This window comes from Eriocheir sinensis, unplaced genomic scaffold, assembly GCF_024679095.1.
Source record: "Eriocheir sinensis breed Jianghai 21 unplaced genomic scaffold, ASM2467909v1 Scaffold385, whole genome shotgun sequence".
Taxonomy (NCBI): domain Eukaryota; kingdom Metazoa; phylum Arthropoda; class Malacostraca; order Decapoda; family Varunidae; genus Eriocheir; species Eriocheir sinensis.
In genome coordinates, this window is record NW_026111704.1 from 329,817 (window position 1) to 346,548 (window position 16,732).

The following is a 16,732-nucleotide window of genomic DNA, read 5'->3' on the forward strand; positions in this document are numbered from 1 at the left end:
GCAGGCTGTGAGTCAGCCTGTGAGGCAGGCTGGGAGTTAGCCTGTGAGGCAGGCTGGGAGTTAGCCTGTGAGGCAGGCTGGGAGTTAGCCTGTGCGGCAGACAGGGATTTAGCCTGAGGTGTCAGGACCCAGAAGAACAAACAGAGGATGACCATAGCACCACAGTTAATTAATAGTGACCCCAATCAGAGGCAAATACCGGGTGGAGATATGGAGACAAGAATTGTAAATATGATAGAGAGGAAGGAAAGCAATTAGTCAGATATACAAAGCCTTAAACATATGATAAGACAAGCACTTACAAGGATGGTTACGGAAAATACCCAGAACTAGAAACAGAAAACAGATACCCAGTATGCGTGGTAAGAATATAATGATAACCATTCAGATGACACAAAAATGTCACGTGCAGTGTGACGACATGCTATAAGCGAATAACTGAACAGCGAAGTCACTGTGGGAGTGTCTTAAGTGTGAATCACGAATAGCAGCAGAAGTAAGCAATACATCATAATGAGCTAGCCAATGGTTGTTGACAGGAAGTATTGGCTACTGGTTATGTAGAAAATTAAGGCGTGCCAAGAATGTAGTTCCGCCTCAAGCAAAGAAAACATGTGACCTAGAAATCAGTAGTAATAGTCCGTGGGCCACCCTGGAATATCTTACACTTTCGTCGGGCATCATTCCGCAGCGCTCGTTTTCTTCAGGATATAATAGGTTTTATTACATAGAAGCTAGTTTCGAGGAGCTTAACTAGTTTTACTTGCACGATTACTAAATAATAGAATATTAAAATCTATTTTTTTAAATGAATAGGATAGTATTCCACAAAACTTGTGGTATTCTCTAATGCTTAAAAGCGCCAAAGAAAATGTACTTTTATGGATGACTAAATTAAATTCAATATTTTTTAATTTTTTTAATGCTTTAATGAATATTGAATTGAATAAAAAAGCACAAATAAAGTATGTCATATATATGTAGTTTTATTTATACAAAAAAATATTTACGTACCTATTCTAATAAGGTTTTAATATTAACTGTAAACAAACGCCTTGCCTGTTCGTTCTGATGAATATTTCGACTCACGGGACTATTCTAGTTTTTTAAGAATACAGAAGACCGTAATGTTAGTAAATATAATCCATATAATTTTGAAATGGCCTTGCGACTTTGGGAATTTGTTAGAACAAATTACTTGTATGTTTATTTTTACATTTGTTGTACTTGACATGAGACCGAATGTGCATCAGGCACCTGCCCACCTTGCTGGCGGCGGCGGGAGTCAACCAAGACACTCACCTGTGCCTTCCTGAGGAAGACGGGCCAGCTACAACGTCTGTGAGCACCTCACAGGACTTCACCAGGGTGAATAAGCTGGACTTCGGAATTCGAAAATGGAACCTCCTCATCCTCAGTGCCTTATTCATTGCAAAAACGATGACACTTGTGGTGAATTGAAACAGTTGAGTGATGTAAGATGGGAAACAGTGTTGAAAGTGTGTGAAGAGTGGTGTGGAACTGGTACAGAGGAGGAAGTGATTGCTCTTCGACTGTTGACCCACTCTTCTAAGCCTGCCTCCTCCTACTTTCACGACAAGTGTTTCAATAGGTTTGTGAATAAAAGGAGATTAGTTCAGGCTAAAAACAAGGTGAAAGAAGGTGAAGAGTCCAATTCAGCATCGTCACACCGAGAGCATCGTCAACAAATTGCTGCCTCCTATTCTGGTTGTGACAGAAGAACCTCTGGCATTTTACCTCCACAATGCATTGTCTGCAAGAAGCTCAAGTGGAAGACGTCGAAATCTACTTGCCTACGAACAAAGGAGAAACTAACGCAGGTAAGAAAATTTGTATTATTTTACAAAACAAGCAAATTGGGTGACAGCTGACAAGCGAAACTGGTATTTATTTACTTTAGGGCCGTTTTCTCAGTTGGCAATTTCATCCTGTTCAGCATGATCATCAGAATCTGTACAATGCTCCTCAATGTGTCATTTTTTGTGTAAATGTATATAGTTTTACGTGTAAGGATGTTTGATCTTGAACTTGAGATCAGTTGCCCATTAATAATCCGTAGGTAACACACCAAAGAGACTATCCGTTAGGTTTCATTCCATATTAAATGCATATAAAGAACAGTATCAACAAAGCGCCAGTGGAAACAATACTGAATAAGTCAAAGAAAGCAAGAGAAACAGTGTACATAAACTACAAATTATCTCCCATTACTGTAGTACATGCCTAGAACTACATTTCCACACAATGTCACATATAGAGTAAGTATATATAGATATATATATATATATATATATATATATATATATATATATATATATATATATATATATATATATATATATATATATATATATATATATATATATATATATATATATATATATATATATATATATATATATATATATATATATATATATATATATATATATATATATATATATATATATATATATATATATATATATATATATATATATATATATATATATATATATATATATATATATATATATATATATATATATATATATATATATATATATATATATATATATATATATATATATATATATATATATATATATATATATATATATATATATATATATATATATATATATATATATATATATATATATATATATATTATATCTATATTATATCTAAATCACTGATTTTGAAATCTTGTGGATAAAACCATGATTTAGATCAGTAATCAACCAACCCTGATTGTAGGTGACACAATGTGCCCCCATATGCTCCTTTGATTGATTATTTTCACATTACTGCATGTGCATTTGTGTGTAAAGTAAAATTTCTCCAGAAAGTTAAGCTACGATTAAATGTTAAGAAGCTTAGGTTTGAATAAGACCTTGACCTAGGCCTACATCCTAGGAGATTTGCATCTTTCATTCATTGAATATGAAGAATAAGGAAGGAGAAACTTGACTAAAGTAATGATAAAGTAAGGGAACGTTAATTTCAATATGATTGCATTTTTATAGGGTGGCCCGAATGCTGAAAAGTTCTACGAGGCAGCAGCAAAGTTACAAAGGCATGACATACTGCAGAAAATCCAGTACAAGAAGGACTTACTGGCAGTGGAAGCCAAGTAAGATATAATATGTTATCAAAATTATTCAATAACTCTGGCCTACTGTAGAGTATATATTGTCTATATGTTTGTATTGTTTGTCTATACTTTGCTTTAGAATACACATACTTAACACTGTTGCCATTTCTGTCAGTACTTAGAAAGTTGGTATTTGTTTTCGTCTTAGTCACTAACATTTCTTTATTTTTGTTAGTAATATTTATTTTTATTAACCCATGTTTTTCATCCTATGGCAGCTGAAAATATATATATATATATATATATATATATATATATATATATATATATATATATATATATATATATATATATATATATATATATATATATATATATATATATTAACCCTAAATGACGCCTGTGCCGCCTACGGACGGTCCCATTTTCTTTGAAATTTTGCTCTCCTTTTTTAAGTTATTCAGCATTTCTGTTTGCTTGATATCTACAACTTTTCATATTTTTGGTCAGGCTATAAGAATAAAAAAAATTTTTTCCTTGATTTCTAAGCAGGCGAAGTATGGGAATAGTAATAAAAATTCTGAATATACCGTCAGAGAGCCATTCAGAAACTAAAACATTTGCTAAATTAATTTTTTAAAATACAAGCACGAAAATCAGCATGTTTTTGAGTTCTGGCAGACACAACGATTATTTTCTGCGTCCTTTAAGGTTAAGTATATATATATATATATATATATATATATATATATATATATATATATATATATATATATATATATATATATATATATATATATGTGTGTGTGTGTGTGTGTGTCCTGTTGAACCACGATGATGTTACGCCCAAGTTGTCGCTGCAAGGTTATGAACATCAAGAGGTACTGTATCATTTATATGTACATGAGCTTTTGCTCATCTGTTAAATTTTACTCTGTAGACAGGTAGACTTTAAATGTAGAAAGTAAAACCGAGTTTATTATAGCACATAAATCTTATATTTCAATGAAGCTATTCTTTAGGCCCTGAAATACTCTATTTATTAATCTTGAAGTGTGATTCACTTGTTCTTAGTTATTAGAAATTTCCCTTTCTATATCATCTAAATGACTTCCGAGTCATGCCCTAATGTAAGCCAGCTTTAAATAAGTCCTTCCCTAATATAAAGTAGCTTTAAGTAGAGGACCTTGCATAGCTTTCAACACTGCATTGACTTCTTTTTTTATGAAAGACTTATCAACAAATAAAGTAGCTAATATTTGTGATTTTGCTCAGGTACCACAACTCCTGCTATAGACATTTAATGCATGAAGCTGGGAAGACCTCAAGTTCTGGTGGTTACCAGTCCCAGCAGAATATGGCTACTCCATCAACATCAGGATACCGGCATTATGAGGATTCCTTTCAAGAGTTTGTAGAGGATGTAATAGAGAAGAGGATGCTAAAAGGATCTCAAGTCATGAGTGTGAAAAAACTGAAAAAACTGTTTAAGCAAAAAGTTAAGCAAGTTGATAAAACTAACTTGAGTAGAACATATAAAACAACCAACCTAAAGTCTAGACTTGTCACTTTGTATCCTAACATAGTCTTTGCAAAGCACAGAAGCAGATCAAAGAGCCAGATTGCTTACTTTCCCCGCAAAACAGGTGAAAGTATTGTTGTCGATCAAGATGATGTTGAAACAACTAGTGAATCAAGTGATTCAGAACCTGAGAGTTCGGATGAAGAGGCAACCTTAAGTTCTGGTGCCATTAGTGGGCCTGAAACACACAACTCTAAAAGTGAAGAACAATGGAGGAATATATTTTTGTCTGCAATTAGTGTAAAAAATTCAATTAATGATGCTTCTAAATTCTCACCATCTTGGCCTCCGACTTCAAGTGATATGACAGAAGACAAAATTTTTGAAATTGTACCACCTCAACTGTACAACTTTATAGCCTGGATATGTGATGTAACTGATGATTTTGACACTGACCATGTTAAAGTAACTAATGAAAAGAAAATTAAAATTCTCTCTATAGCTCAAGATATTTTGGCACTGGCAGATAAAGATCATGCTCCACCAAAACACATTATGCTTGGCATGTCGGTCAGACATATCACAGGTTCGAAAAGAATTACCGACATTTTGAATGGGCTTGGCCAGTGTGTCACACACTACAGTTCAACGAATTGACACAGATATTGCATCTGCTGAAATTCAGTGCTCCATTCCTACCACATTAATTACCAAAAAATTCACAACATTGGTGTGGGACAACATTGACTTTCAAGAGGAAACTTTCTCAGGCCATAACACTACTCATTTTGTTAATGTAATAGCAATCCAGAATTCAGACATGCAACCAAACATAAAGCTAAATTGTAGGAGAAGTAGAAAAAGAGCTCTTGAGTCACAGGACAGTCACTTATTACCATATCAAAAGCGTAGAAAAGTGGATCCTGAAATTATTGATACTAAAATTGAATCTCCTGATGAAAGGTTGCAATGGCAAGCAGGTCAGTTAAAAGATAACATTTATTACATAATGAAAACACTTGACACAAGAGAAAGCCTTCCCTTACCAAACTGGACTGGGTTTAATACTGAACTTCAAAACTTCATACCCCAAGTTAGTAAGATAACATACCTTCCATTAATAGATGGCAATGCAACAGATATGGCCACAATAAATACTATTCTTCATAGAAGCTTGGAATTGGCAAATGAACTTGAAATCCCACAAGTTGTTATTGTTGCGGATCAGGCAATCTATGCTAAGGTGCAGCAAATACTGTGGGCTGATGTAGAATTTCAAGAGAGAATAGTGGTTCGTCTAGGAGAGTTCCACACTGTTATGGCTTTTCTGTCTACATTAGGTATGCAAAACCTTATATGTATACTGTTTTAGTTTATGTGGATATGGGATCTATTATATAATATGGGATAATATTAATGTAGCTACTTTAATCAGTTTCATGTAAACTTTACAGCCCATGCTTATCCTCTATTCTACACACATAACTTAAGTATATTCACTCATTCATTAACATTGACACACTATTGGTACCGATATTTACATTGGAATTAAATTTCTTCAGGTAAGCGGTTTGCACAGTCCGGTTTGGAGGATATCTTGGTGGAATCTGGGGCAGTGGCTGGGGGTTCATTGAGTGGCGTCATGAATGGCCATCAATACAACCGTGCTGTCAGGGCCCATAAGATTCTCGCTGAAGCTCGAGCGACTACGTTGGGAAGCATTTCTAGAAGAACTACCTCCAGAAGAACAAGATGAAATCAGGTTCGTGTCTCAGTAACACTGCTTGAAACATTATGCCCATGGTGGCTCTTTTGGCTAAGGTGTGTACATCGCCTGATGGTGGAGTGCAAGTGGCAGATATTCGAGTCTCCACCACAGACATCTAGTTTCCATATGGTCTTTGTTACGTAGAAACAGGGCAAACCACTTCACTGGAAAGGATTTCCCTTAAAGTGATTTGATTTTGGGGATGATTTAATCCTTTTAAATCCTAGTAACATTAATATAAACATTAGCGAAGCGTTTGCTACTATCCCCCATAAACTACCTAAGAAAATAATCTACACATTATTTATATCTAAGGAGGCAGCTAAGGGGTAAAAACAAAAGGTAGAGAAAAAAAGCCCAGTACTCGCTGTTCCTCAAAGTCAAAGTAAAAAAGGAAGATCAATGTATGTTGTAGAGGTGTCTGGCTAGCTACTCCCTTCTTGAAGTCATTCAAGTCATAGACAGGAAGAAATACAGGGACATGAATGCTTTCCCAAAGTATACCAGTGAGAGGGAACAAAGAGTGACGGTACTGGTTCACTTTTGCTTAAGGGGTTTGGACAGTATAGGAATGAGCTTGTGAAGAAAGATGTGTACAGCGAGGCCGTGGGAGGAGGGTAGACATGCAGTTAGCACGTTCAGAAGAGCAGTTAGCGTAAAAATAGCGATAGAAGATTGAGAGAGAAGCAACATTGGTTAGATATGAAAGGTAAAAAACCGCTAGTACGAGGATGGGATCTGATGAGATGAAAAGCCTTTGACTCCACTCTGTCCAAAAGAGCTGTGTGGTTGAACCTCCCCACACATGGCATGCATACTCCATACAAGGGAAGACAAGGCACCTTTATATTGTAAGCAATTGATGGTAGGAGAAAAATTACTGGAGACGGTACATTACGCCTAACCTAGAGGAAGCAAGGATAGACCAAGGCTGTTTAGTATGGATGAGAGAGACAGCTGTGTGTTGTTGAAGAATAGGGGATAGTTGCATGGAAGATTTTGTCAAGTTGATAGATGAAGAAGTTGATTTTTTTAAGGCATTTGAGGAAGCTAAAGTTTCTTCTGCTCAAATCAGAAATAATAGGAAGGTCTGAGATTAAGTGTTCTGTAGCTTCGTTCCTTGATATCTGCAGTTTCTGTAGATTTGGGTGTCTGTTAGAGGATGTGGAATAGTACAGAGTGGTGTCATCAGCATAGGAGTGGATAGGACAGTTTTTAGGAAAGAAGATCATTGATGAATAATAGGAAGAGAGTGGGTGATAGGACAGAGCCCTGAGGAACACCACTGTTAATAGGTTTAGGAGTAGAACAAAGACCGTCTACTACAGCAGCAATAGAATGGCCTGAGAGGAAACTAGAAAGGAAAGAACAGAGAGCAGGATAGAAAGTGTAAGAGGGTAGCTTAGAGAGCAAGTCTTGTGCCAGACTCCATTGAAAGCTTTCGATATGTCTAAGGCAGTGTTTCTTAACCTTTTCCAACCTCAATTCCCCTGTAGTGAGGTCTGGGCAGTCCAGCATCCCCTAACTTTGGCTAACATCTTGTGACCACAAGGATAAAGTAAAGTGATGTTCCTCAGTTGTGCAGTGGTCAGCATGCCTGCCTATGAATCTTCAGGCCCAGGTTTGATCACGGCCTGGGCAGTCGGCACACAGCCCAGCCAGCTGTTCATCCCTGCCTTTCGGGTTGGTTGATAAATGGAAGGTCAACTGTGGAAATCCTGGATGTCATTCCAACCCTGTGGGTTCTACCCACCACAGGCTCAAAGGGCTAATGGAACGGAGATGAGTACTGCAGCCACTGCGTATGCACCCCACTTTACATTTTAGTAATCTCAATCTCTCTCTCTCTCTCTCTCTCTCTCTCTCTCTCTCTCTCTCTCTCTCCTCTATATATATATATATATATATATATATATATATATATATATATATATATATATATATATATATATATATATATATATATATATATATATATATATATATATATATATATATATCGTAGCTTTATAAAATGTATCTCTGTTTAGCAGAAGCTCTATTTAAGAAACCTAAATGTTAATAACGGAAAACCTCTAGCTATTTATTGAATTTTCTGTTAAATGGAATGTTTTCAACTAACTTCCAAGACAAATTGCTAAAGTGAGTCAAATAAACTCCATTCGCATTTAGCAGAGAAATCCTCTATATAACGGAAGGGTAACTAAAGAGAGCAAAATCTAAGGTTCCATAACGGATTCACAATTTAGCAGAAATTTCTATTTCCCAGAATGCTCCTGGGCTGAATTAGTTTGTTATATAGAGCTGCTACTGTATATATATATATATATATATATATATATATATATATATATATATATATATATATATATATATATATATATATATATATATATATATATATATATATATATATATATCCCTTCAATACTGATCACCCCATGCTAGAAACGATATTTTACCGTCACGCATGCAGTATTTCCCAGCACCCCAAAAATTGCTTTCAGTACCCCAGTTTAAGAAACACTGGTCTAAGACAGCAGCGAAAGTTTCACCGAAATGGCCAAGAGAGGATGACCGAGAGTCAGTTAGGAAAACAAGTTGATTACCAGTGCAGCGTCCCTTGCGGAACCTATACTGGTGATCAGAAAGAAGATTGAAAGATGACAGATGTTAAGACACTTCTCGTTAAGGACAGTCTCCAAATACAATAACACAAAGAGGATTGTACAACAAGTATAGTTACTTTCACAGATTTGTGAGACACCCTTATTTAGACCAATTATAGTAGGCTTACTTGTAATTGGTGTACTTATATTCACAGGAAAGTGGGAGAGGATTGGATTAACAGATGGCCAGAGGCACTTGACGAGGCAATGCAGGGCTATGCCCTGAAGAAGATCCTCTCAAAATACAACCATTTTAACCTGAAACTCAATGAACTGTACCCAACATGCAACTTTTGGTCATCTTATCTTGAAATGGTGCAAGTTATGTTGAACTTCATACGGGCAACCAGAGAGGGAAACTGGACACTGCACATCGCATCTGTTCGGGAGATGATTCCATGGTTTTTTGCATTTGACCGGTTAAATTATGCCAGATACTTAACTGTGTACCATCAAGAGATGCTTAACCTCCCTACAACGCATCCATATTCTAATGATCACCTACAGTCTGGAGAGTTCAGTGTTCAGCGGCAATCCTCATATGGCTTTTCCAAAGTGGCATGTGATCAGGCCATAGAACAAACTATAAACAAAGATTCTAAGTCAAAATCTGGATGGACTGGCTTTTCCCTGAAGAGAAATGCAGTGAAGAGGTGGATAATGGGAAGCCATGCCCGAGGTGCTCTCACTCGTCACTGTGAAACCATGGCAGGCCATTCTATGCATGAAGAAAATGTAAGGAGAGAACTGGAACCAGGTACAACTATTAAGAATGAGGAAATTGTGCAAAACATGAAGGAGTATATATCAGATCATATAAATCCATTCAGGGAAAGAGTACAACATTTAGTGAATGTGTCTTCAGGGTTCCATGCCTCAGAAGAAATGAAAACGATCAGATGAGAGCCCTACAGATTGGAAAAGAAAGATGTCTGCAGTTTGTTGAGGAAAGACTGGAAGAAAAGAAGAAATCTGTTTTTGAACCAATCACGCAAGCAAAGTTGAAAACCTTTAGCACTTGTATAGGGAAGATGAATGATTCCAGCAATGATAAGAAGGTAACTGTGGAAAATGAAAATATGGTATTAAGGAGACTCTTGCTAATATCTCAGGTAAAAACACTGAATCTGGAAAGTGTAATGAAACACACACTCACAAATATACCTGAAGCTCTCGGAAAACCAGATGGCCAGTTGGTAAAACCTGCAAATCTGATCTAGTACATCTCATTGCCAAGGATATACCTGATATCATGACTAGCGATATACCCACTTCTTGTACTTTCGTAGTGGATGGAATGGTGGTGTTAAGGCAGCTAAAACCACAGAATATCCCGCAAACCTTTGGAGAGTTGGCCACATATGTCCTTAAAGTCATTATAAATAAAGCTAAGCATGTAAATGCCAACAGAGTAGATGTTGTTTGGGATTCATTTCCAGAGATCTCAATAAAAGTCTTGAACAGGTCCGCCGTATGAAGAGTGTTGGAGTGCAGACATTCCATCTTAGAAGCGCCAAGCAGAAAGTCCCCAAGAACTGGAATCAGTATCTAGCCTCAGGAAAGAACAAAGAGGCATTCATTAAATATCTGCTTCAGCAGTGGCAAGACATGGAATTTCAGTTAGAAATTTAACACTTATTTTTGCACATGGTACTGATTGTCATATAATCAAGGAAGACAGTGGAAAACTTAGTACACATCCACTAACAGATCTTCAGTGTGACCACCAGGAGGCAGATACCAGACTGCTGCTACATGCAAAACATGCCACTGAGTCCTGTCATAACACACCAGTAGTTATCCTTAGCCCAGATACAGATGTTTTGTGCTTGCCATTGCCTGTGCTTATAACATTGCTGCCAGTGTTTTTATTCAAACTTCCAGTCAAAGTGGTTTTATGTACAATATTGATAAAGTAAAAGCAGTTTACAGTAGAGATATATGTGATGCCCTTCTTGGATTCCACTGCTTCACTGGGTGTGATAGTGTCAGCTCTGTTAAAGGAAAGGAAAAGCATCAGCCTTGACTGTGTTCAGAAAAAATCCAGCATTCAGGTCATCCTTCTCAAAACTTGGTTTGGATTGGTTACCATCGGATGAGCTACAAAATGACTTTGAACACTTCACATGCCATCTATATGGATTTCACTCAGAAAAAACATTGATAAGGTCAGGCTACAAGTCTATCAGAAGAAAATATGTGGTACAGTTTCTCCTCCTACTCAAGACAGTCTTCATTGTCACTGTTTGCGAGCATGTTATCAAGCAGCAATATATCGACGTTGTCTTCAGAAATGCATAAATGCTCCAACACCTGAACATCATGGCTGGCTATTAGAGAACGGCAAGCTTAAGATCAAGTGGATGACTTTGACAGCTATGCCAAGAGAGGTAACTGAATTTGTACAGTGCAAGTGTAAAACTGGCTGCACTGTACAGAGATGTACTTGTAAAAGATCTCTCCACTGTACTAGTCTCTGTGGTTGCTGTAACTGCCTGAACATGTTCAAAGAAATAACATCAGAGAGCGGGGAGGAAGAAATTCAACAGCTAGATGATGGGGATGGAATGTAGAGCACAGAAGATTGCTTAAATATGGAGAAGACCAATATGATACTAAGAGGAACGGCCAGCAGACTAGACAAAAGCCATCATTGTTCCAGTTTACAAAGGGAAGGACAGGAGAGGGGACTGTGGGATCTATAGAGGTATAAGTCTGTTGAGTGTACCCGGAAAGGTAAACGGAAAAGTCATAACAGAGGGTTCAACGACTTACAGAGGAGAAAATCAGTGAAGAACAAGGTGGCTTCAGAAAGGGAAAAGGATGTTTGGAAAAAATATTTTCCTTCAGGATGGTAATAGAAAAAAATAAAAAATAAAAAATATATACGCTGCCTTCATGGATTTGGATAAAGCTTATGACACAGTCGGTTGGGAAGTCTTAAGGTATATGATGTGGGAGGAAAACTGTTTAGTGCAATAGTCATTCTATGAGGCGGCATCTGCATGTGTCAGAATTAATGAAGAAACAAGTGAACATTTTGAGAGAAAATTGTTTTGAGGTAGGTGTGCAATGTCACCATGGTTGTTCAATATTTATATGGATGGTGTTATGAGAGAAGTGAAGGGCAAAGTTGGGGAAGTTGGAGTAAAAATGTACAATGAGGGAAGGAAGTGGGTGCTGAATTCTATTTTATTTGCTGATGACACAGTGCTCATTGCAGAAAACGAGAGTGACTTACAGAAATTGGTTAGTGTCTTTGATAGTGTATGTAAAAAGAAAATTGAAAGTAAATGTCAACAAAAGTAAAGTGATGGTTTGTGAGTGGAGTAGAAGTGAGGGTGTGGATTTTGTATGCCCATATAGAGTGGGTATTGAATGTGAAAAAGAATGTAAAATAACTTTGAATGATGAGGAAATGGAGGAGGTTAATGAATTTAAGTACCTGGGATCAGTTATGTGTAAGCATGGTGGTACAGAAGGAGAGACAAGAGAAAGGGCACTGCAAGGAAGGAAGGTGGTAGGGTCTTTGGAACGTATCATGAAGGGTAGAAGTGTGAGCATGGCGGTAAAGAGGGACTTGAGAAATACAGTAAAAGTACCAACCCTCACATATGCAAGCGAAACATGGGCCTGGAATGAAAGTCAGAGGTCCAGAGTGCAGGCAGTGGAAATGGATTATTTGATGAGTGCATGTGGTGTAAGTAGAATGGATGAAGTGTATAATGAGAGTGTGTATGAGCTTTTTGGAATGTGTCGTGTGGGTGTGGGGAAGAAGTGTGGAGTGGTAGAAGAAGTGAAATGACAGACTTTGAAGTGGTTTGGCCACATGGAGTGAATGGAAGAGGGTTAAATGACCAGGAGGGTTATATGAGTGAGATAGAGGGAGAGAATTTTAGAGGAAAACCGCCAGTGAAATGGAGGGATAGGGTGCAGGAGTATGTCAGAGAGAGAGGTGAAGGATCCTTGAGAAACCTTGAGCAGGCAAGAAGGGAGTGTCAAGATAGTGAGAGATGGAAGCTCCTCTGCCGTGGCCATCCCCTGGTGGGAGCTTCTAGGAGCAGGTATCGAAATGAATTGAATAGAAACGGTCCCTAAAGTGAGGTGAGATACTGGAATACACCTACAGTAGCTATATAGCTGCTGCAGTGGAGGTTTGGGTGCTGATTATCCTGTGCATGGGAAGTTGGAAGTGGTGCCACAGCAGTAGCTTAAGTTTGAATACATTTATGAAGCATATATAAGAAATACAGTATGCAGATGTCCATTTTTCGAATATATGCAAGATAATTTCTCGAACAGATGGAAGAAATAATGACAATAACAGTAGTGTACCATCCAGAAAGTGGACCGACTCTGCTATTTAGTATAGGCCTAGGTATTTACATGTGACAAGGGAGGAGGGACATGGACTTACAAGAGCATGGAAACTGGAGGCTGTTGTAAGAAGACCAGTTGGAAAACCAGTGAAGAGTGAGATAATTTGGAATGGTATGTTGCCAAATGGGCATGTTCATCCAAGGTATGTTGACTTTATTATTATGTGCAATACATTGGCAGGGTTTCTGTACTGTCAACTGTAATGTCAAAAGGAGATGATACAGGATAAATGTTTGTAGTAAATCTTTTCTTAGGATCACATTGACGTAATGTTACCTATTAGTCCGTGGGCCACCATCAGATATCGTACACTTTCGTAATATTGCATAGAAGCTAGTCTCAAGGAGCTTAACCAGTTATATGTGCACGTTTACGAAATAATAATATAAAAAAACTTCTTGGTATGTATAAAATAGTATTCCTACACGTTAAGTGATAGGAAAAGCAACTCTAAGCACTTTTTCATCTATGGCAATTTGTGTTTAACGCCTTCGTTTTAAAGTTACAGGATGCTTAAATACGAAAATTGATCCAGCCTTTGGTCCTGATCTGAAAAGAAAGGTAGAGACATCAGGATGGTTGCAAATTACTCTAAAATACAAGCCAAACAATTTATATTCAGACAACATTGGGCTAATGTTAACTATTTGACCTATAAAACAGTCAGTTATGCATGCTGTCATGAAAATACCATTTGCATCGTATTTTTGCTTAAACAAGTTGTACAGCCTAAACAGTTGCCATTAGACAAAGACTGTCTTAATGTAATTTGTTTGTCTTGTAAAGTAGAGTACTTTGCAACCATCCCGAAGTCCCTACCTTGATTTTCAGATTAGAACAATGACTGGATTCAATGAATTTTTCTTATTTAAACATCCTGTAATTAATTGAATCAACCTTTGTTCCTGATCTGAATATCATGGTAGAGACTTCAGGATGGTTGCAATTACTCTACTTTACAAGACAAACAAATTACATTAAGACAGTCTTTGTCTAATGGCAACTGTTTAGGCTGTACAACTTGTTTAAGCAAAAATACGATGCAAATGGTATTTTCATGACAGCATGCATAACTATGACTGTTTTATAGGTCAAATAGTTAACATTAGCCCAATGTTGTCTGAATATAAATTGTTTGGCTTGTATTTTAGAGTAATTTGCAACCATCCTGATGTCTCTACCGTTATTTTCAGATCAGGACCAAAGGCTGGAAATTGATCAATTTTCGTATTTAAACATCCTGTAACTTTAAAACGAAGGCGTTAAACACAAATTGCCATAGATGAAAAGTGTTTAGAGTTGCTTTTCCTATCACTTAACGTGTGGGGAATACTATTTTATACATACCAAGAAGCCGATGTATGAATTTTCACTGTATGTTAATGTGCAAGTATTTTTGGTTAAGCTCTACGGATAAAGTGTTGAGAACATTGCTGCAACCTATTACAAGTGAAAAATTTCAATGCGGACATATGCCCGACGAAACTTGTTTTCTAGAGCTATTTTGTGAGGGTGGCCCACGGACTATAAGAGCAGACGTGCTACTCACTCAGCTGAGAATGGCTGTTGTGATCTTAATCGTGAGTAGAAATTTGAGAATCTAAGGGAAACCGACTGTTTTGTCCGGGAAATTATATTGTAGGAGATGTGTAGTAGGATTGTGAGTGGGACAGGATAGTGATTATTTGTTTGCGATGTTAAGCAGAGATGGAAACCACTGCGTGTGGTAAGATTTGGTGTTTCCGTGAATTGCAGTAGATTATACTATAGGATGAGTTATTAGGATTTGTGAGGAGAGTACTTAATTATTGTGATGTAAGCAGAGATATACAAACCACTGCTTGTGGAATGATGAGTGTTATTATTATTGGCAGCAATTGACCACATATTATAGTATTATGTTTAAGACTTGTCGTTTGTCATATGTTGTATCCATCGCTGAATATGCCAGAGTGGTATGATCGTCTAAGCACAGAATATTGCGTAAGGCAATTATTTTCATTTAATTTTAAATAAATGTATATTATATTTTTCCCTTGTTTATCCTCGAACACTAGTCTCCAATAACAACCTAAGCCGGATCACGCTACCAGGGATACGGGATGGTGAGATCATTTATGAAGTAATTAATGAGTGATAAAAGAGTTCTTTTAATACAAGTTGATGCAAATCAAATAAAATGTAAGGATTAAATACAAGAAACGAAGGGTCCAAAACTGGCGGCAGCGGTATAGGGATAGACAGGAGCGTGTGTTTATTACAGTGTTTTCCTTAAATTAACTACGTTTAATGAGAAAAGGGTTCCTACTCTCACCATGTTTAGTTCGTTTTAGCAGCGGTAGTGATAGCGATGATATAAGTACTTGTTCTTCCGGAGAGTTAGACTCAGAGTCAGACAACATGCCGGACGAAACTGGTCGGAAACGGTGTACCGGATCCTGAGCAAAGTACTTGTGAAGTCAGTGACCAAAACAAGTCTACTACAATAGATAAAACAGATCTAGCCTCTAGCAGTTCCCTTAATTCGAGGAACAACTATGGCAAAGTCACAGGATTAAAATATTATATGGGAGGTCGGAGCAAGGACCCAGACAACCCTACATTTTCCTGTACTACTAGTGTAAGGCAGTGGATTAAATATATAGATTCACGGACTGCTGATAACTGGACTGATCAAGGAAGGATACAGTTAGCAAAGCAACACTCATTAGGCCCTGTCTTTCAAATGATTTCCACTACAATTGAGACGGACGGTTATGACTGGAACAAGGTTGGCAAGGCACAACAGCTGGGTAAAAAATATTTATATAAAAAAAAGTTCTCAATATATTTGTTTCAAACCTTTTTCAATGTGCGTATCATTAATTTTCTGATAATTTGGTAATAGGTAGAAAATTTTAGTTGATGACATCGTGACTTCATGATGTCAATACGTAAAAAATTAACGAATATTAGTAATTTTCGTTCTAGAGGTACCAAATTTGGCATGGAAGTAGCTGAATAACATGTTAACATTTATGTGTGGTGGTTTTGCTTAATTCGTTAAAGTCCGTGAGAAACCACTGTCGCATTTTTATGGAAATGATGACGTCACTTTTTTTCCGCTATATAACTCTCCAAAACCATTATTTTTAATTATTTCCAAAAAAGACCACACAATAATGTAGACACACCCAAACTCTATAAGTGTGGTGAATTATATTCAGATCCATGAAGTTTTCTGTGCACAGCTACGCATTGAAGTTGTTTTTTGACGTTTCCAGTAAAACGCGTTTAAAGTTGCCGCTCTCTCCCCA

At 37.0% G+C, this 16,732-nt stretch overlaps 1 protein-coding gene across 1 annotated transcript; it reads left to right on the plus strand.

Moving 5' to 3' along the window:
* Window positions 1-1,203: 1,203 nt before the first annotated feature.
* Window positions 1,204-9,633, plus strand: LOC126992021 (uncharacterized). Its single transcript, XM_050850696.1, has 3 exons — window positions 1,204-1,841; window positions 3,030-3,136; window positions 9,564-9,633. Exons 1-3 carry the CDS (start codon window positions 1,398-1,400, stop codon window positions 9,631-9,633), a joined length of 621 nt encoding a protein of 206 aa, XP_050706653.1. The 5' UTR covers window positions 1,204-1,397.
* Window positions 9,634-16,732: the final 7,099 nt, after the last annotated feature.

Coding starts and splice junctions, on each gene's coding strand:
- LOC126992021 (XM_050850696.1), top strand. CDS start 1,398: ATGGAACCTCCTCATCCTCAGTGCCTTATTCATTGCAAAAACGATGAC. Junction 1,842..3,029: donor CAAAGGAGAAACTAACGCAG/GTAAGAAAATTT, acceptor GCATTTTTATAG/GGTGGCCCGAATGCTGAAAA. Junction 3,137..9,563: donor TTACTGGCAGTGGAAGCCAA/GTAAGATATAAT, acceptor GATCACCTACAG/TCTGGAGAGTTCAGTGTTCA.